This window comes from Lampetra fluviatilis, chromosome 33 (genome assembly GCF_964198595.1).
Source record: "Lampetra fluviatilis chromosome 33, kcLamFluv1.1, whole genome shotgun sequence".
In the NCBI taxonomy this organism is placed as follows: domain Eukaryota; kingdom Metazoa; phylum Chordata; class Hyperoartia; order Petromyzontiformes; family Petromyzontidae; genus Lampetra; species Lampetra fluviatilis.
The window spans coordinates 3,740,690-3,760,045 of NC_136307.1; the positions used below are offsets into that span (position 1 = coordinate 3,740,690).

A 19,356-nucleotide genomic window follows, 5' to 3' on the forward strand; every position below is an offset into this window, starting at 1 on the left:
TAAAAAATTAACCCGTAAAAACAAAGTTTTTCACTATAAATCCTTTATATGCGTGGCGGCTAGAGTCCTCTCGTCCTCTGGCTTGAGATGGCTGCCACCTATGGGTCAGATGATTGCCTGCCACCATTAAGCAATTGATTTTGAGGCCACCAGGTTGCTCCCCGTTTTTAACGCTTTTCAGAGAACGGTAACATAGAACGCTTCCGCCATGCATTAGCTCTGTTCGTCTGTAACCCGGGGTGGGGGGGAGGGGCTGGGGTGGGGTGGGCAGATGATCCAATGTGAACTAGGGGAGCCCCAGGAACAGTTCAAATATTTGCCAATGTTATTGGTCGTGAGCAGGAATAGAACTCGGGGGGAGGAGGAAGGGGCGGGAGGGCGTCAACTGCCAAAACGTTTCACCAACGTGAACTCAACTTTAGCATAGAGTTGCATTGCTGTTAGCAACTTGCACTAATGAGAACCGGGCAAGTTTAAAAATTAACCTGTAAAAACTAAGTTTTTCACTATAAATCCTTTATATGCGTGGCGGCTAGAGTCCTCTCGTCCTCTGGCTTGAGATGGCTGCCACCTATGGGTCAGATGATTGCCTGCCACCATTAAGCAATTGGTAATTAAATATATTTTTTTTTCCTAAAAAGTTTAAAGTTATATTTTCACGAACATAAATTGTCACGCACAACGAGTCTGTGTGCAAAATGTCAGCTCGATTGGATCACGGGAAGTGGGTTAAAAAACGATCGAAAGATTTGCACGGTCGTAAGCGACCAAGCAAGCAAGCAAGTGAACTTAATATAAAGGATTTAAAAATGAGCATCACTCTTCTGGCAAGTCGAAAGCAGTTGTGTTCTGGTGCCTGCCGTCAGAAAATAGCATTTCGCACCGAGCTTAAGGCCATCGACGGAGATAAGCGGCACGCAATGCTGATGTGATTAGGGACACTCTTTGACTCTTTGACTTTTGAGACAGACGGAGACGGTCGCCTCATTTACGAGCAGGTGAACGCTCACTGAGATAACAAAGCTCCGTTCGAGAGGCAAACAACCACGTTAAACTGGGATGGAAAAAAAGACAGCATGAAAGTAAAATATAACAAATACCGTTTTTGTAAACCGTAGTTATTAAAATTGTGAAGAAAAAAAACATGTCAGACAAGCAAGTTGTATATACCGTACCACTATCAATATTTGTCAGAACGACACACCGGCATAAATGATTTTGTCTTAATAAATAATACTGTTGGTGGTCAAAGATGATTGAATAAAAAAAACCATACTATCCCACAATTGATTATTGTTTTTTCAATCACACTTAACGTGGCTTGGAGAATACTAAAACAGAAGAGAGGTCGCAGGTTCCAAATGATAACAGATGACACAGTTATTCTAACGAGCAATGATAATGAGCTTACAGGAAATGATTGACGAACTTGACAAAGATGGATGAGAAGTGGGTATGAAGATGAATGAGAGAAAGAATGAAAACTCACGTACAGAAAATTCACCACACGAAAGGTTTATTGGAGGGACACAATTGTGCGCTTGCCACAAATGAAACCATGATGCCTCGCTGATCTCATCAAGGATCGTAAACCGTCAACACAAACTCCGGTCATCCTCGCAGCGGCTTTTGGCGAACCGTCAAAGGAAGACGGTCACCACATCGTGCGCTTTCAGATGCGCATCTGCGGCCGTCTGGAACGCTCTTCCTTTAGATATTAGTAAGTCACTGGAGCTGTGCACTTTTAAATAATCTAGTTTGAAAACTCATTTCTTTAGAACTGCTTTTTGTGTTTAGTTTGTTTGCCCTTCCGCCGCACCTCTCATTAGCGTGGTTGGCTACGTATGGTGCAAACGAAATTCAACATACATACACGATGACTGCCAGAGGCTAAACCACTGAGCGATGTTAAAGAAGTCTCGTGCACTCGTGTGTGAGTTCGTAAATCTGTCCATAGACGCACGTACCCATCCATCTAGTTGTTTATTTAAAACATCTACGCATGGCGTGCGCCAAGATTCAATTTCTCATTTTAAGTTTTCCACAGTTTGCTGGTTGACCTTTTGGGCAGAACTGTCTTAACACACAGAAAGAAAGATCCATATAAAGGCGTGGACTCTTAACTCTGATCTGAGCCCATAACAACGCAGGGCAATCACATCAAGTGGCCAACCCTAAATAACAGGCCCGAAGAGTGAAAATCGCTTGCAAGTTATTATTATTATTTTTTAAACGCAATATGCATCATTTACACTCTCAAAACATTCGACGCTATGTTTTGCTCATTTTTTGGAAGCGGATGCAATTAATCTCACTGCATTTATATTTGGGGGAACATACGTTCTTGTTCTAGAGGGGGGTGAAGATATTAGTGCACTATGCTCTGGAAAATGCAGGGCTTAAAAGTCGAAATCTTGCATTAGGCCGCCAAATAAGAGGGTCTTTAATTGTCCCATTCCCCAGTAATCTTCAATGGAGTATCTCAGTTTGCATGACGTTTGCTGTTGCCTCACTCTTACGCAAAGCAAAAGTAGCCGGGGCTTTATTCTTTGCCACTGACCTGGATGCGTAAGTGCACTAATGGAGGTAAGTAAGTGGTCAATCAATGAATGTTAACATGATAGTCTGTCAGCAAATGCCCCCCCTCCCCACCAAAGCATTGGCTTAATGGGTCACTACTTTCCGGTCGACCATGAACACACACACGAAAAATAGCACATACGGACGCACGCACATACACCCACACACGTGACTATAAGTATGCACAAAGACAAAAGACAAATATCCCCCAGTATAGCCTCAACAGACTTCCGGGGCAAGTGTTGTTAGCGAGTCGCATCTATGAAGGCCAGCACGGCACACGAGGGGATGGGTGGCCAACACCACTCTCAGCCGCCTTTGTCTCCCCAGTGGTGATGTTTGAGGCAACAACGGTATAGCCTTATCTCCATTGACAATGGTGGACTTTCCACATTCCCATGGAGGGCAGCAGTCTCCGAATAAAACAACCACCGGTTGCTTATGATCCATAATCGAGGTTTACAATTAAAAATGTTGTGGGTTTACTCTCCAACACACCGGTGTGCTGTACGAGAAAAAATTTGCCCCAATGGTCATGTTTATGCACCGGACCAGGTACTCATATGAGGCTGAGTCGACCTAGGGGAGGCCCATGACGGGTTCAGATAATCGTCACCGGTGTTGGCCGTGAGCAGGAATCGAACTTGGGTATCCGGGGGTCATAGGACGGCGGGGTAACCACTACACTCCCGGTCCTCAAAGCAACACAAACAAATCTAAAATAAAGTAACCGCAATTGATCCGGGAAAGGGAAAAAAACATGAAGAGGTTTATTTAAATCTCACCGGCGGACGCTGATTAGCTCAGCCGCTTGTAGACGGCCAGCAAATCTTTAATGGACCATTGAGGAATTGACTTAATTGTCCGACACTTTGTGCGCAAGAAAGATTGTTCCCCTACCGCACGTTCGGTTCACAAGTACTAAAGCTAAAGACCGCAACGGCGTCAATGAATGCCAATGAAAGTAGCCGCAAAAGCAGATCTAGAGGGTGGAGAATAAAAAAAACATCTTAAGTCGATTAGTACGTGCAACAGTTAAGGTTCAGTATGGCACGGCTTAAAATAGACACATGCTCTATTCATACGGTTAAGTTTCTGTTCTTAAAACCTTTATTGATGCACCTATATACAACAAAACATACAAATACATACCTGTCAACCCCTTATCAGTGCCCTACCTTATTACAGACCAATTCGGACCTCATTGGTCACCCCGTGCCCTTTATAAATCTCAATATTCATCCTAAAAAGTCCCATCACAAGGGAGAAACACAAACAAAGAGAAACATTTTTTGCCCATATTGAAACGGCTGTACGCCGTACAGACCTGGAAACTCAATTCCCCTGTACAAGAATATGGGGTGCACCGTGTGGGTCGACACGGCTACGTCATATCGAGAAAGCCGTGTTCTTCATCGAGGTTCAACTCTGGCTCCATCTCTAACGCGGCCTAGCTCAGGATTGAGCCGCTCAGCTGTCCTCGCAGACGCAGCAGTGAGCGGGCCCGGCCATCTCCTGGCTCAGCCTCAGCTTGCGGGAGGCTCGGAGGGCCGTACGCCGAGAGCCGCCTCAAGTTCAGCGTGGCTTTGAGCCGCCTCCTATTGAGCCGAGCCGTGGCTAAGACTATGGGGCCAAAATGGCGCTGTCAGCGACGTACACCGCGCATTCCAAACAGGGTGGATGTGTCACCTCCCCCCAAACCCCCCGACTCAAATTGGCTCATCTCTGTCATCAGTAGTGGAACCTCAACCGTTTACGGTATTAATGATCGATTAATCGATTCATAATTAATTGATTAATAATGATTAAGCAATTTAATGATAAAAATTAGTAATCAATTAATTATGAATCCATTAATCGATCATTCATACCTTGATTGCTTAATACTTGTTAATCAATTAATTATGAATCGATTAATCGATGCACCTGCACTTTCCTCCTATTTTTCGGTGCTCAAGATCAATGCTATTCAATTGCTTATTGAACACACGCACGACAATGCGACGGGCTCCTTGTCAAACTACGTCGGGAAGATGAAGCCACCCACCACGCCGTTTTGACCAAGCGAGTTGTTCGACCATACTTCACCACTTTGGTCAGTGCGGATGGGTCAATGGTTGTGGAGGAGTGGGGTGGGGGGCGGCCCAGGATCGGTTCACATATCACTCTAGACTGATGTTAAGAATTGCCTGGGAATCATAGTCGGGTCACTGAGCTCACAGGCGTCTTCTCTCTCTCTCTTGTTCGTCCATCATAGCTGATGATGACCATGGCACGTTTGTCATTTTGTTGGGTTTTGATGAGTGCGCAGATGGCTGAACAGGCCAAGCCGAGGCCGGGATTCTCTGTGGCACACTGGACAGGTCAGGGATGATGTAGAGCTCTGAGGTGCAGCCACAAGTCCTTCCTTGGTAGATTTGCGCTGCTGCCTCTTCAAGATGGCACAGGAGCTTCTGCTCTCACAGAGGACTGCACCGTCCTGGACTTTTCTTCTCCAGGCAGGTCGGTCACAGGGGTAGCGCGCTAAGAGCCACGAGCCACTGCCTCGCACCCACTCCGATTCTACATTCAACCAGCTCACATTTTGTTGACCAGCTGAACTTTGCTTGGATTCTTTTTACGTGGAACATTATTTATTACGTTGCTCGGGGGGCGGGGTGGGGGCGCGGTCAATTTGGCCACGATACCGACACGCCGTGTCCTCATCTTTGCGGATACCGTGAGATTACGAACTTCCGCAGGAAGGCGTGTGACCGGCTGGTGCCTAGAGCCATTTTATGCCTTTGTTTATCTCGCATGATATCACTTGGCTGTCTGGCGCAATGGTATCGGGCAGCAAACCTTGGAACTGGGCCCGGAGAGAGAAACTTTAGACTATTGTCACTTTCGACCCAGCAGGATAAAGTTGGCGATCGGCAGGTCGCGTGCTGCGGAATAAATTGTCGGGCTCTCCCACCTCTTCCAGCGTTGAAAAGAGTAGGCCAAGATACCCTCTTTAGAGGGGGGGGGGGGGGTCTCCAGAGAGCCCTTTAGTGGAGGCCCTTCCACCAGCAGTGGCATGAGCGAACAATTTGCAGGGCTGCACCTGTACCTTTGACCTTATATAAACTTGAACCGTAAAGAAGAGGGAACGTCCAGTCAAGTGACCCTCTGCTTAGACTGCTCAACTCTCAATCAGAATGTTGTGAGCTGAGTGTGGAATCGGCCTCTCGTGTCTCCGCGGTCGATACAATGAGTACAACGCTGCAGAGTGCCAAAAGTGGATTTCCCATGAGGAGACTGGTGAAAATACGTCCCGTATTTTTTAAAAACATGATTCCTTGCAAAATGTTGCGATGCTCACTGACTCATGGACAACTGCTGTGTGAACTGCCCCCTGGAAAAGTGCACAAAAATCAGCTAACGTTATCTCCCCAGGTGACACAAAGGTTAAAATGCATAACTCAAATCACGATAAAGGGTATACTAATGATTAATGTATTAATATCCATTCGAAAGCTCACCATGCATGCGTCAAATCACACGTGCAAGAATCACTGTTCTTATTCAATCGTATCTGGTTATGTAAGGGGTTCACAGTACTACCATTCAGCACGAAGTTTTACAAATGTTTGACAGTTGCAAGAAACCTTGAAAAATCGATGTCGCTGGGTGGGTGAAGCATTCTACCCCGAATGCAAATATCGCAATTTAAAATGCTGGAGTGGGTAAATTCAGACTACATGTAACGCCACTGGGTTCCTAACCTTCAATTTCACGGCAAATTACCAATTTTGGTAATGCGCCCACGTGTACAGAAATATTGCGGGGACCACCAAATATTTTCAAAACCCAGCTTAGTGGAAAATTTGTTCACAAACTGTAATATTCAAAATGCTCTTTGCGCATTATGACATTCTACCGTGCTTTGCTTTAACGGTGCCCTTTTGAAAGGCTTATAGGGTAATTGAAGGCATCTTCTTAGGTTTTTTCGGTAAAGTCACGTAGGTAAAACATCAAAATGAATGAAAATAAAATAAAATAAAATCAAAAATAAGAAGATGATTCCTTGCAGTCACGAAAGCTTCAAATCTAGAATTAATTGAAGGCACACTTTACACGTTACACTTACGCGTAGAGGCTATACGTTGTTGCAAAATAGTATGCGAAGATGAATTGATCCGTAGATTAAATTCGACTCTTAAGCTCATACTGCATCCGTAGCATCATACGTTAAAATCGTACGCGCGCATTACCGATGCATGGAAATAATATGCAGGAAAAAAAATACGCAAGATAGTATTACAAGGTAGCCAGATAAAAACTGTTCACAACAACAATGAGATGCAATCATACAAACGGGATGATAAGAATGAGAAAGAATGCCTCTTCATGACTCAAATCTTGGTGTCCCTCCACCCCGAAAATCGTGACAGTTCATCACATATCTGGGGTGGAATAAATAATCAAATCCCAATTGCATATTTATTCATATGGATACTTTAGATAGGAAATCTAAATTAATACATATCTGACTGAACCAATGAAATGCTTTATTACATTAAAATATGCATTGGCTGCATAATTTAATCTTGTGGCTTGGTTGGTATTATTGTAGTTAAAGAGGACGGTAATGTTTGTTGAAGAACAACTTTGCAAACACGAAAGAAAACAAAAAATGAAATAGCTACGGACACAAAACAATGGTCGTCTGATAGCATAACTTGCTCCTGCCATGTGAATGTGGAATTTCCACCAATAGATCACGGGGCTGCAAACATAAGATAAACACCATGCCAAGCTCATTTGAACCTGAAAACACTTCAACCTTGGTGTCACATTCACACGCAAAGTACATCATCGAAGACAAATACGCACACAACATATATACTACAACGACTCCATGTGCTGCGCATGGAACAACACGCTACCATCGGCACGAACATTTTCTTTTTTTTATACGTCACAAAGGTTACCAAAATATGAGGATTCCAGTCGCGTGCTGTATCCCTGTCCGAATGATGGATGGCACGATTGGTTTGGCAAACCGCCCACGAAACTAAGCTGAACTCGAAATCACACTGGCCTGGGTGCCAAGGACTGCAAAATATACGCTGGCATTGCCAAGCAATTAAGAGCATGGGCAGACAGCGCTGGCTTTGAGCCCCCCAAAAAACTTTAGCGGCGAGTGGCTTTGCTCGCATGGAAATTCCTCGTGCGGAAAGCTAAAATGTGCACACAGTTGGTCCCATTAGCGGTGGCTTTGTAGGGCAGCGGCCAGATCCGTTGCCCGGGGCTTTGGTGATTCACCACTCAAAACAAATCACAGTGTCTCTCCAACACTCAAATGAGCGTTGTCTACGATGGTAGCACCCAACTCCAGTGACAATGATGAACGTGGTGGACTTACCACGCTCCCATGGAGGGCAGCAGTACCCGAATAAAATAACCAACGGTTGATTATTACCCATAATAGGGGTTTACAATTGCACATGTTGTGGGTTTACTCTCCCACACACGTTACTAGTACAACACACGGGTGTGCTGTGCTAGTAACAAATTGCCACGTTTTGTTGACGTGACACACCTTACTAATTGGCTGTGTCGGGTGGTGGCGGGTTTAATGACGCATTTATATTTACGCGGTCGAACCCAACAACCTTTGCTATTATGGATAATGTTGGTCTCGAAAGCCAACGTGTTAAGCTGCTCTCATGCCGTGAATTTAAGAACAGCACCTAGTTTTAGACATTTTAGTTTTAAATATAAACCGCACGTGAGTCAAACTGTATGCATACTGTGGGATTCTATGTAGTATCTATTGATTGCAAATGTAGCACTTGCTTTGCTTTTCAGGGCATGACATGAACGACATTGTTATGCAGCATGAATCAACCTGCCTTTTGTGGACTTAATTAATTTATGATTTCTTATTTTATCCTGTCGTAATATGTCTCCTATTTTTTCATTGTGCCAAACCTATTTGATATCCTGATAGAATAGGTGATACTTCCGGTTCAACATTTTGACAGCCAGAGTGTGTGTTTTTCCCACGTGTAAATTAGATGGGCTTTAAATCGAGGGAGAGACGTGTTACGAAACAAGGTAGATCTAATTATCGCATTTAAAATGTACAAAGTGCCAATGTTTAAAACATACAATTCACTGTTGAGTGAGACAAAGCAAAATGAGTTAGCGCTCATCTGCTTTGGCAACCCAGCACATTTATAAAAGAATAACAAGAGATAAGTAGAGAAGATCCTGTAGCACGGCGTTCTTCATTGGAAGGCCCGCGGGCCACTGGAAGCCCCTAGTGGCCTTCAGTGCAGCCCCCGACGTGCAGCCCCCGACAGTAGACAACGAGTGACAACTCTCCAGAGGTGTGGACTCGAGTCATGTGACTTGGACTCGAGTCAGACTCGAGTCATGAATTTGATGACTTGCGACTCGACTTGGACTTGCATAACAATGACTTTGTCCCACCTATGAGATGTGGACTCGAGTCATGTGACTTGGACTCGAGTCAGACTCGAGTCATGAATTTGATGACTTGCGACTCGACTTGGACTTGCATAACAATGACTTTGTCCCACCTATGAGATGTGGACTCGAGTCATGTGACTTGGACTCGAGTCAGACTCGAGTCATGAATTTGATGACTTGCGACTCGACTTGGACTTGCATAACAATGACTTTGTCCCACCTATGAGATGTGGACTCGAGTCATGTGACTTGGACTCGAGTCAGACTCGAGTCATGAATTTGATGACTTGCGACTCGACTTGGACTTGCATAACAATGACTTTGTCCCACCTATGAGATGTGGACTCGAGTCATGTGACTTGGACTCGAGTCAGACTCGAGTCATGAATTTGATGACTTGCGACTCGACTTGGACTTGCATAACAATGACTTTGTCCCACCTATGAGATGTGGACTCGAGTCATGTGACTTGGACTCGAGTCAGACTCGAGTCATGAATTTGATGACTTGCGACTCGACTTGGACTTGCATAACAATGACTTTGTCCCACCTATGAGATGTGGACTCGAGTCATGTGACTTGGACTCGAGTCAGACTCGAGTCATGAATTTGATGACTTGCGACTCGACTTGGACTTGCATAACAATGACTTTGTCCCACCTATGAGATGTGGACTCGAGTCATGTGACTTGGACTCGAGTCAGACTCGAGTCATGAATTTGATGACTTGCGACTCGACTTGGACTTGCATAACAATGACTTTGTCCCACCTATGAGATGTGGACTCGAGTCATGTGACTTGGACTCGAGTCAGACTCGAGTCATGAATTTGATGACTTGCGACTCGACTTGGACTTGCATAACAATGACTTTGTCCCACCTATGAGATGTGGACTCGAGTCATGTGACTTGGACTCGAGTCAGACTCGAGTCATGAATTTGATGACTTGCGACTCGACTTGGACTTGCATAACAATGACTTTGTCCCACCTATGAGATGTGGACTCGAGTCATGTGACTTGGACTCGAGTCAGACTCGAGTCATGAATTTGATGACTTGCGACTCGACTTGGACTTGCATAACAATGACTTTGTCCCACCTATGAGATGTGGACTCGAGTCATGTGACTTGGACTCGAGTCAGACTCGAGTCATGAATTTGATGACTTGCGACTCGACTTGGACTTGCATAACAATGACTTTGTCCCACCTCTGCAACTCACCCCCCACACACCCCCTATCATCGTGCTGCTGCTGCTGCCAAACCCCCAATGGTTTCAAATGTGTGGCGGCCCTCACACGCTGATGATGTCTTATCGGCAAAAGTGGCGCTATCTCTGAAAATCAGTGAAGAACAGTGCTGTAGTATGACAAATGTTAAACTTAGTGGAGAGGGGGGGGGGTATTGGGGGGGTTTCTGAGCTTTCAGCAGGGGGGGCTCATTCTCTTTCGACGCTACGGGGGCTGAAAAAAGGAGATCACTACCTTTTCTCTTTTCACAAATGCTCTGTTTTTACAATATGTAAAAACAGGACACGTGTTTTTCCATATTCGCTTTTGCCCATAGCTGGGCAACCATTATTAATGGCAGCGTGGACCGCATGGCTCGGAATAAGGAAAAGATAACACGCCGGTTATAATCAGGCCCAGATGTTAACCGGCCGTGCGAAATGATGCGGTCACAGTGTGAGAGGCGCGATCGGGCACACGATGAATCTTCAACAGCCACTTGAGAGTCGAAGTCCAAGGGAGGGTTACCGATAAGTGCGAGCGTCGGACAGCTGAAATCCTTCATGAGAAATAAAATAAATAATGAATAAAATGTTTGCCGAAAGAAACGGTGGCTCTCCTCTTGCAGTACATTACCAGCGGCAGTCTGACATAGAGGCACGGGTGAAGCCGGCATCTTTGCCCTCGTCACGAGGAAGGGAAGTCAAAGTCACCGAGGGTTCCGCCGCCACATCCTATGAAACGATCTGACTCGCAACGCGTGCTCTGCAGCTGCCGTCCCAAGAAACCTGTGCGGGGTCACGGCAACCTCGGATGAATCGACGAACGGAAAATTGTAGCACAGCATGGAAGAAAATGAAAGCCAAAATTTTGTTTTCTTTTCGGTGGGGGCGGGGGGGATAGGGGGGACTCCGCTACATCGCACGGATTTTCTTTCTTGACGGGTGCCGAGGGTTGAAAGTTCAGGACGCCAGGCAGCAGTACATCTCTTCAGGCCGATGCTTTAGCGAACTTGTTTTTTTTGCTTTTTCCGAGAATGACGATCTCATGCCGGGGATACGAATCTACGTTTCATAATGGCTTAACCTTGGGAAAACATTTTTTAGTGTGTTGAAGGCGCCTTTAAAAGAATGCAATCATGCAGACCGTACATCAACTCCTGAGGGTGGCATGTTCATTTGATACCTTTCCCGCCGGCTGGTTATACAGACACACGCGAAACGCTTGCCTTATTTAAAAATATCGGCACACTCTGAAGGTGCAATACACCAACACACACTTGTGCATTCACACGTGTTACAACAAAACCAGAAATTGTATGAATCTCAAAGAAATATGAATCACCTGCGACATTGATTTACATTAAACGTCCACGCCTGTGGTGAATCAAAGCCAATACTTGTAAAGTTACAATGCACCTTGATCCTAAGCCAACGAGGAAGATCGCAAAATTACCGAACGTCTTATTTTTTATCTGACGTTCTTCCTGTCCGTAAACTGGACACCAACATCACATCCAGAGAGGCAGTTTTGTTTTGGGCTGCGTTGCACAGTTTCATTTATTTATTTGCCACTTAAAAAAAGCTTTTCAGACTCGCTGTCCTCAGAGATAAAGTCAGGCTTTGGGTCAGCAGCAGAGCCATTACTTGTAAAATTGTGGTGCTCGCCACACGAACACTATCTGCGACGTCATCCCATTTTACTCTGCATTAAAAAAAAAATACCGGGGCTCCGCAGAGCAACGTGCAATAAAGTTAATCGTTATCTCGGAAGATGCATCGCAAGCGTCTTTCTTCCCGAAAGGCCCACGGATTCGAAAACACCAATCTCCCACCCCCTCCCCCCCCCCCATGACTGCATCACGATTGCCCTGCTGGCTGCTTCGCACCACGAGACGGAGGAAAGCGCATCCCAACTTCCTTCACTCCTCTTCTCCGTGACAAAAGAAAAAGTGCATTTATGGGAAAAAATCCATCTGAGGATGGACGAAATGTCTTTCTCTTTTTCACATCCTGCTACGGCTCTGGATTTAACACGAGTTGCGGATAACACGGCTGGCGGATTTTCATTACACGGGCAATATCCGAAGAATGAGCTACCGCAAGAGGTAGCCTCTGTCAACCTAACGGAGACACAGGGCAAAGAAGACCATTGTTACAATTGCCATTGGTCTTATGACTCTCGCAGAACTCAAACCCCAGGGCGCGTGGATGGCAGCGCCGTGCGACAACCAGCACGGCGCTGCGATCCACGCGCGAGAGGACACGACGCGGCGACAGCTCCAGCAACAGCGAACGGAGCACTTCTAAAAGCTACGGAGCTCAGGCGTTTTTGGGTGGCGATTGAGCGGGTGGTGACACGAGGGAATGAGTCTCTGCTGCTTACTGGTAGGGGCCCAGTACATGATGGCACTGTTTGATCGTGGGAGCAGTGGCTGCCCTAATGGGAGGGGGGCAGTGGGGAGAGGGGAGGGGGGGCAGGCGTGTCTACATACGCGAGGAAAGCCGGTGTGTGCTCGGGATGGAGTCTGTACTCTCTCGTGGGCGCCCCGAGTGCGAGAGAGTAAAGACGGAGAGAGAATAAAAGGCGAGCGCAAGGTTGAAAAGACGACGGGAGGGAAGGGAGGCGTACGGATCATTGTGTGCCGCCCCCCTTCTGTTTGTGTTGACACAGGGCAGCCGAGGGCTGTGCTTTCTTAACGTCACCCACCAGTGACTATTTCTCCCCAACAGTCGCATGCATAAGTCATTGATCTTTGACCCCGTGCCCAGCCGCTCCTAGAACAATGCCGTCGCTCTGCGGAGCTCCTGCGCTTAAAATCCCTCTCTCGACGTAACGCCAGCGAACGCGGCACGGACGCGCGCTCAAGTTGTCAACTGAGAACCTGGACAACTTTGACGCTGACACATGAGTCACAAAGTCAAATTTTGATTTAAAGCTTTCGTGACTGCAGGGATTCATCTTCTTGGTTCTTTCGGTAAAGCCACGTAGAATGGAAATAATAAAATAATAAAAACGCTGTCTCCCCGACAGACCTGGTCTTCACCTGAGGACGGCTGCTTGTGTTGTGGCCGAAACGTCGTGAGAATGATTTTATTATGTTTTATTTTTTTATTTTTTCATTCTACGTGACTTTACCGAAAGAACCAAGAAGATCACAACGTCAAATCGAAGTGTTTTCCTCCACGTGCGGATCAGCAATGGGGGTTGGTGGCGTTGATCCCGGTAGACTCGAGCATTTGCGGTGAAAATTCCAAACTCCAACGGTAGGGATATGTCTATCCTAAGGACAGACGCTGTTGCCTTCCCGCAATGATGCGTTGGCAGGAATTCATACTCCCAAATTCGCAACCTTCCGATCGCAAGTCAAGCACGACTCAGGTACACTTGGGTATTCAGTTAGGTATGACCCGGCCCTACTGGACATCTGTGAAAAGAAGCTTCATAACTAACTGAATACTTCCTCCAGTCTAAATACAGATCCTAATTCTGATTCTGAAGCCCTTCACCAGTGTCACCAAGCCAGATGGTACCCTACATCTTGTTTTGAAAAGTCACGTTGTGCAACATTTGGCGAATCAGTGGGATATCAGTGGAGGAGATGGCAGATGTCCACAAATAAACCAACACAGATTCATGTGAAAATCAGAGACGTCATATCGACAATGAGGAAAAGTAAACGGGACCTGCACTGGACGCATCGCGAGATGGGATAATGGACGATCGACCAAACTGCTGATGGATAGCAGCCAGACGACCGAACCCTTCCAAGTGTGGCGACTGCCAGCGGAGATGGAGCGCTGAGGTCAGTTCACGTGCCAGGAGGAGCAGCACTGGACTCTGTAAGGAGGCCTTCGATCCAGATGATGATGACGACGACGACGAATCAAGCGAGCCCCCCCCCCCCCAAGTTTAACAACTTCCTGTGCAGATTTCAGTTGTCGCGATGCTGCGCGCGTGAGCAATGGACGCGGCAACAAAGCGGGGACCGAGGAGCCACGTCATCCACTTGTGCAAGAGGTCGCGCACAACGCGTGAGAGGGCACCGTTCCTTGCCCGCTGTGCCCAAGAGGGGTGAGCTTACATCGCCACGAGTTCCCCTTTGCAATTTATTTTTCTTCCCACTCCCGCTGTTACCCTTGTGCTTTTTGCCGATGTGTCACAGACTCCTCTCTCTCTCTCTCTTCCCAACCACTCCGCCTTGTTTCGTGGGCAAGACGTTTAAAAATAAATCAACTCAATTAAAACTCAACGATTTTTTATTTGACCAGGTAAGGCCCACATTGAGGTTTGCAGCTCTCTTTCAAAAGCCACCTGGCCACAAATGATAGCCCCAACGATGTGGACATTTATATCATCCAAATACGCACACTGATTCTAAATGTGGGGGGAAGAACCGGAGGACCCGGAGAAAAATCCACACGACCACGTGAAGAGAGACACGCAAACTCCAAATATTCAGCAGGCATCAGGGTCGGGATCGGGATCGAACCCACGACCTCCTGCATACCAGGCGAGGTAGTTAACATCTCACCACCGCAGCACCCCATTTGTCACAGACCGCCTTGCATCCCTCTATATTCTTCTCCCATTTCACCCTCCTCCGCCTTATCTCGTGGGCAAAAAAAACAGAAATGGTGATTGCTACTTTGGACAGACAATGTTTCCAGTGGAAAATTGCTCCCTGTTCAACGATCGTCGGCTGAAGCGGCAGCGCTTCTCGGCGTGCACCAACGTCCCTTGTCTGCCACCCCCCCCCCTATCCCCCTGTCAGCTTCACTCTTCTCCCACACCCCCCCCCCCCTTGTGTTTTCTTCCCTTCATTTAACTTCAGAATTTCCATGTGCCAAACGTCTCAGCACCCTCCGTACAAATAGTTCTCACTCAGAAATGCCGACTCCCGAATAAAATAAAAATTAAAAGTCGCAAGGTGTCAAAACCGTCTCGGCCCTCGCGGGAGGAGGTGCTCCGTTGGGTTGCCAGTCCTGTAGCTGTGATGGTAATTTCACGTTGTCGTTCTGGAACCACTTAATCCATCGGACAATTAACGTGGAATTCCAACAAAGTGGTACTCATTTCCCATCTCACATCTTTTTCTGCAAAATGATCACATCTGGGAAGACCTAATGAGTGCATATAATTCAATTTATCATGTAGGCTTTCGCGGCCAATATTAGCCGCTAATGTTAGCCATGACTGGAAATCGCACTCAGGTGGCACTAACCACTTTACCACTGCTTCATCCAAAATGTTATTATTGGGTGCGTCGATATGGTCGATATGTACTGGACGGGAGGCATGGTATAAAAAAAATAAACAAATAACGATGATATCCATGAAGCCTTGCTGAGAATGAAGACAATTTTCCGGAGAGTTGTGCATTGGGTTCGGCTAATTCATTGCAATGAGTAATTGACAGGATGGAGTAATCCAGAGTACCTGGAGAGAGAAAAAAAATATCTACATATAACTGTGAGATGACACCTAAATATTCCATATAAGGTGATCAGCAACCTAATTGCTATACTGCTATCTACTGGACACATCACGGCGCTGGAGAATGAGAGTCTCAGTCCACCGACCCCGCTTCAATAATCCTCAAATATGGAACTGCGAGATGACGAATGTACAGTGCAGGGGGGGGGGATATGGGGTGTAACAAAAATAAATGCATTTAAAAATGTTGCCCGCCAATGTCCATGTGCATCAGACTGTGGCAAACCACTGCATCTATTTAAGCCTCGGCAATCAGATCACAATCGGTGGCGAGCACACAATGACCCTTAATGGCCAGGGCGTGGTAATGCGGCATGTGCCCCGCCGGTGGAGGGCCATATCTCTGCCGGGCAGGAGGGATGTAATCGCGGGCGTGCTTCCTAATCGCGGGCCAATTTTCCATCTCTCTCTTCTGTGCTCGCCGATCCCAGCGGGAAGGCTCATAAGCAGGGGCTACCGGACCAGCGAGACAAGCGGGCAAATGACCTGGAAGAACCTTTCTCTCTCTCTCTCTCCCTCTCTTTCCTTTTGAGAAGCCGCAGCCAATAGCAGGCAGCAAGGGGCCACACGTCCTCGGAGTAGCGGCGGAAGCGAGATGTTTGTCTGCTTGATGGATCGCTCGATAGGCTCCTCGTGGCTCGCCTTTAATTCGGGATGTCGAGATTGGCTTCGCGAGTTTGCAAAACGTAGTTACGTTCAGTTACGACTGCGTATAAAACGGAGTTTCATTTTATGGCAACTTTTTCTTTTTTAATAGTGAAAATATATCTTTAAATATGAGCCTATAAAATTGAGTGCTCCTGTTAAAGTGGGTGTATCTGTTGGTATCCCATGTGTAACATGGCTGTGACCACTGCAAACCAGGCCCGGAAGCCCAGGGACGACTGGACATCTGTGAAAAGAGCTTCATAGCTAATCGGATTCCTCCGGTATAAATACATGTTCTGGTTCCAGGGACAGCCGCGCATGCGTTGCAGAATCAGCTGCGTGGCTATCATCTGTGTCCTTATACGTAGGCCCCCTGCTTCACCAAGGCTACTGACAGACATTGGAGGACGTTTCTCAAACTACCCCCAGCATGACTGCGTAAGCACGTAGTTAGGCCTTCATCCAGCAGCGAACTCACAAAGGGCTAAACATTATCGCTATTATTATTTTACGATGCTGTGAAATCTCTTTCAATCACAAGTGTAATGTATTGCTTCGAGGGCTAAGCCTCCCTTGAAAGAGACACTTCTAGCGCTCAACCCGTGTCGGGTTTGCTTCGGCACATTTGCGGCATTTCTGCCTTCGTGTACAAATTCTGCGGAGAAAAATTCCGCCTCATTCACGCGCCCAGCGATTGGGACGATTCGCCACGCAGGAATGAAAAGAAAGTGTTGGAATGACGGCCAACATAACAACGTCAGGCGCTTACTCTCAAAGGACTCTCACTTGGTTTGGAATAAAGCGCCGATGACAATGATGATGACCGGAGTTTGAACTCGCCAACCTTCCAAATGAGTGGCGGGCACTCTCGCCGAAGCGTCACAACACCGGATAACGCAACTGTAGCCCGAGGTTAATTCAGTGCCCAACAATGCTGCAAAAGTTCTGTAACGCAGTCTGCAGCTTAACCACTCTCCTATTAATCATTGGGTCCCTTTTTCAAGTCGCCCACCACCCCCCCCCCCCGCATTGTCCAAACCAAGCTAAAGCTGGTCTGGCCAAGCCCCAGAAAATAAATGAGATTCTCTTGTTCTCCTATCGAGATGGACCTTGCGAGAAGTGGAAACAAAGCGGCGGGATAAATGAAGAGTGGTTAAAAAAAACATAATCGAAACGGTGTTTTTTTTTGGGAAGGGGCTTTTCTTGTGCAGCTCGGAAACTGCCCCCGGCTCGCTCGCCCGGCTCTCGCGACTCCGCACGCACTTGCGTGTAGTTGCGAGAATCTCGCGCGGGAAATGAATAACGACTGCCGACAACTCACAGGGGCTGAAAGCCAAGAAGTGTGTGCGATATTTCGGAGGGCAGAGTAAGTCGTAGGATTTTTTGCTCGTGTTTTATTCAAACTCTGCCTTTTTGGCCTTGTAGCTGAAGAGCCCTTTCCCCGACTGTGCCGTGTTTTGTTTGTATCTTGCCTGTTGCGTAGCGGGTTCAAAAAGCGAGCTTAATGCATGTCTGTGAATAGTGTGAAGAGGCGTGACTGATGAAATATAGGTAAAAATTAATAACTTGACTCGCATTCAGAAGGTTGCAGGTTCAACTCCCGGCTGGGGTTCAACTCAGCTGATCATCCCGCTCCAGTGTCCCCCATGCTCGTCAACATCCCATTTATGCGGGAACTAATCAGCAGTTGTCATGTGCAAAGATCGGCTCTCGTCATAGGAATGTGGAATTCACAAAAATAGCTGACGACAGCCAAATAAAATTAGCGCCAACTCACAAAACAAAGAAATTACTTTGATTTAACTTTCCTTCCTTAAAAAAAACTTGACAATTCAACCCTACTGGGAGTAACAAAAAAATAAAAAAACGCACCGATAGTTTTCCATTTCAGCGATATTGTTGTGAGAGCCGTCTGTTAACAAGTGTACAGTTCAACGCCAGAACTAGCGCCCAAGTGAACCGCTTCTCGCATGCTTGGCACCGCGCTTCGAACAACCGCGGTTTAGAGTTACAGGAAGCCGGTGGCGGATGGCGGTGGTGGTAATGGGGGGGGGGCAAGCCGAGGATGGCCTTCGACAAATGTTGCCACCGGCGATGTCACTCAGGTGCCATCGCTCCAGTCGCGTCGTGCCATCGCAAATCGGGTCGTTGCGGGCGGCGGTCGCGAGAGCCGGTTGCGAGCCGACGGGCGATGGTGTGGGGCTTGGCTGTCTGGACGGGACGCACGGACGGACGGTGGACCCGGCGGAGAGAGAGAGCCTCCGACCGGCCGACTGCCTCCCCGCCCAATTAACGCTTTGCTGCGAAATAGCACGCCATGAAATTAATGGGGTGTTAAATACCACGGCGCATTGTGACAATATTTTAAATTCGACCAATGCAATTACGGGTACAACCTCGGCCCTCTTCCTACTCCGCGTTGGTACTGGGAATGTGATGATCGTTTTTCTTGTTTTTTTCTCGCTCAGTAAACTTTTTTGGGGGATTTGGACATTTTGACTTGTCACCCAAAGTTGATTATTTCATCATCAATCATCAACCTCCGCCTCTTGAGGGGTGGGGTAAAGTACATTTTTCTGCACTAACGATTTAGCGATTGGTGCTCGTTATTTTCGACGGCCCTGATGCAGTGGCAGACATTCCACATTCTCAAGGCGGGGGCCAGTCTCCCCACAGGGCTATGGTTGGCTTCCAACGGAGGCGGTGGCAGGTTGAGTCTAAACGAGCTTTGGGATGTGAGAGTCTGGTGCCCTCACCTCACATCTCCATCCGGGGGCCAGATCAAACGAAAGCGACGTTGAAATAAGTTCCCTCAAGTATAATAATAATAACAACAACAACAATAACAACATAATGCCCTTAATCAATCCGCTGCTGTATGAAGGCCTCATGGGGGTTGACTGACCACACTTTGACACACTGATCAGGAGAGGGTAGCGA

The 19,356-nt window shown here is 47.0% G+C and overlaps 1 protein-coding gene across 1 annotated transcript in view; it reads right to left on the reverse strand.

Moving 5' to 3' along the window:
- Window positions 1-4,030: 4,030 nt before the first annotated feature.
- The window catches only part of LOC144943873 (uncharacterized), an 89,959-nt gene continuing 74,633 nt past the window's right edge, over window positions 4,031-19,356 (reverse strand). Inside the window, exon 5 of the mRNA XM_078871709.1 lies at window positions 4,031-4,178. Within this exon, the coding sequence (XP_078727835.1) occupies window positions 4,031-4,178 (148 nt within the window). The remainder of the gene's footprint in view (window positions 4,179-19,356) is intronic.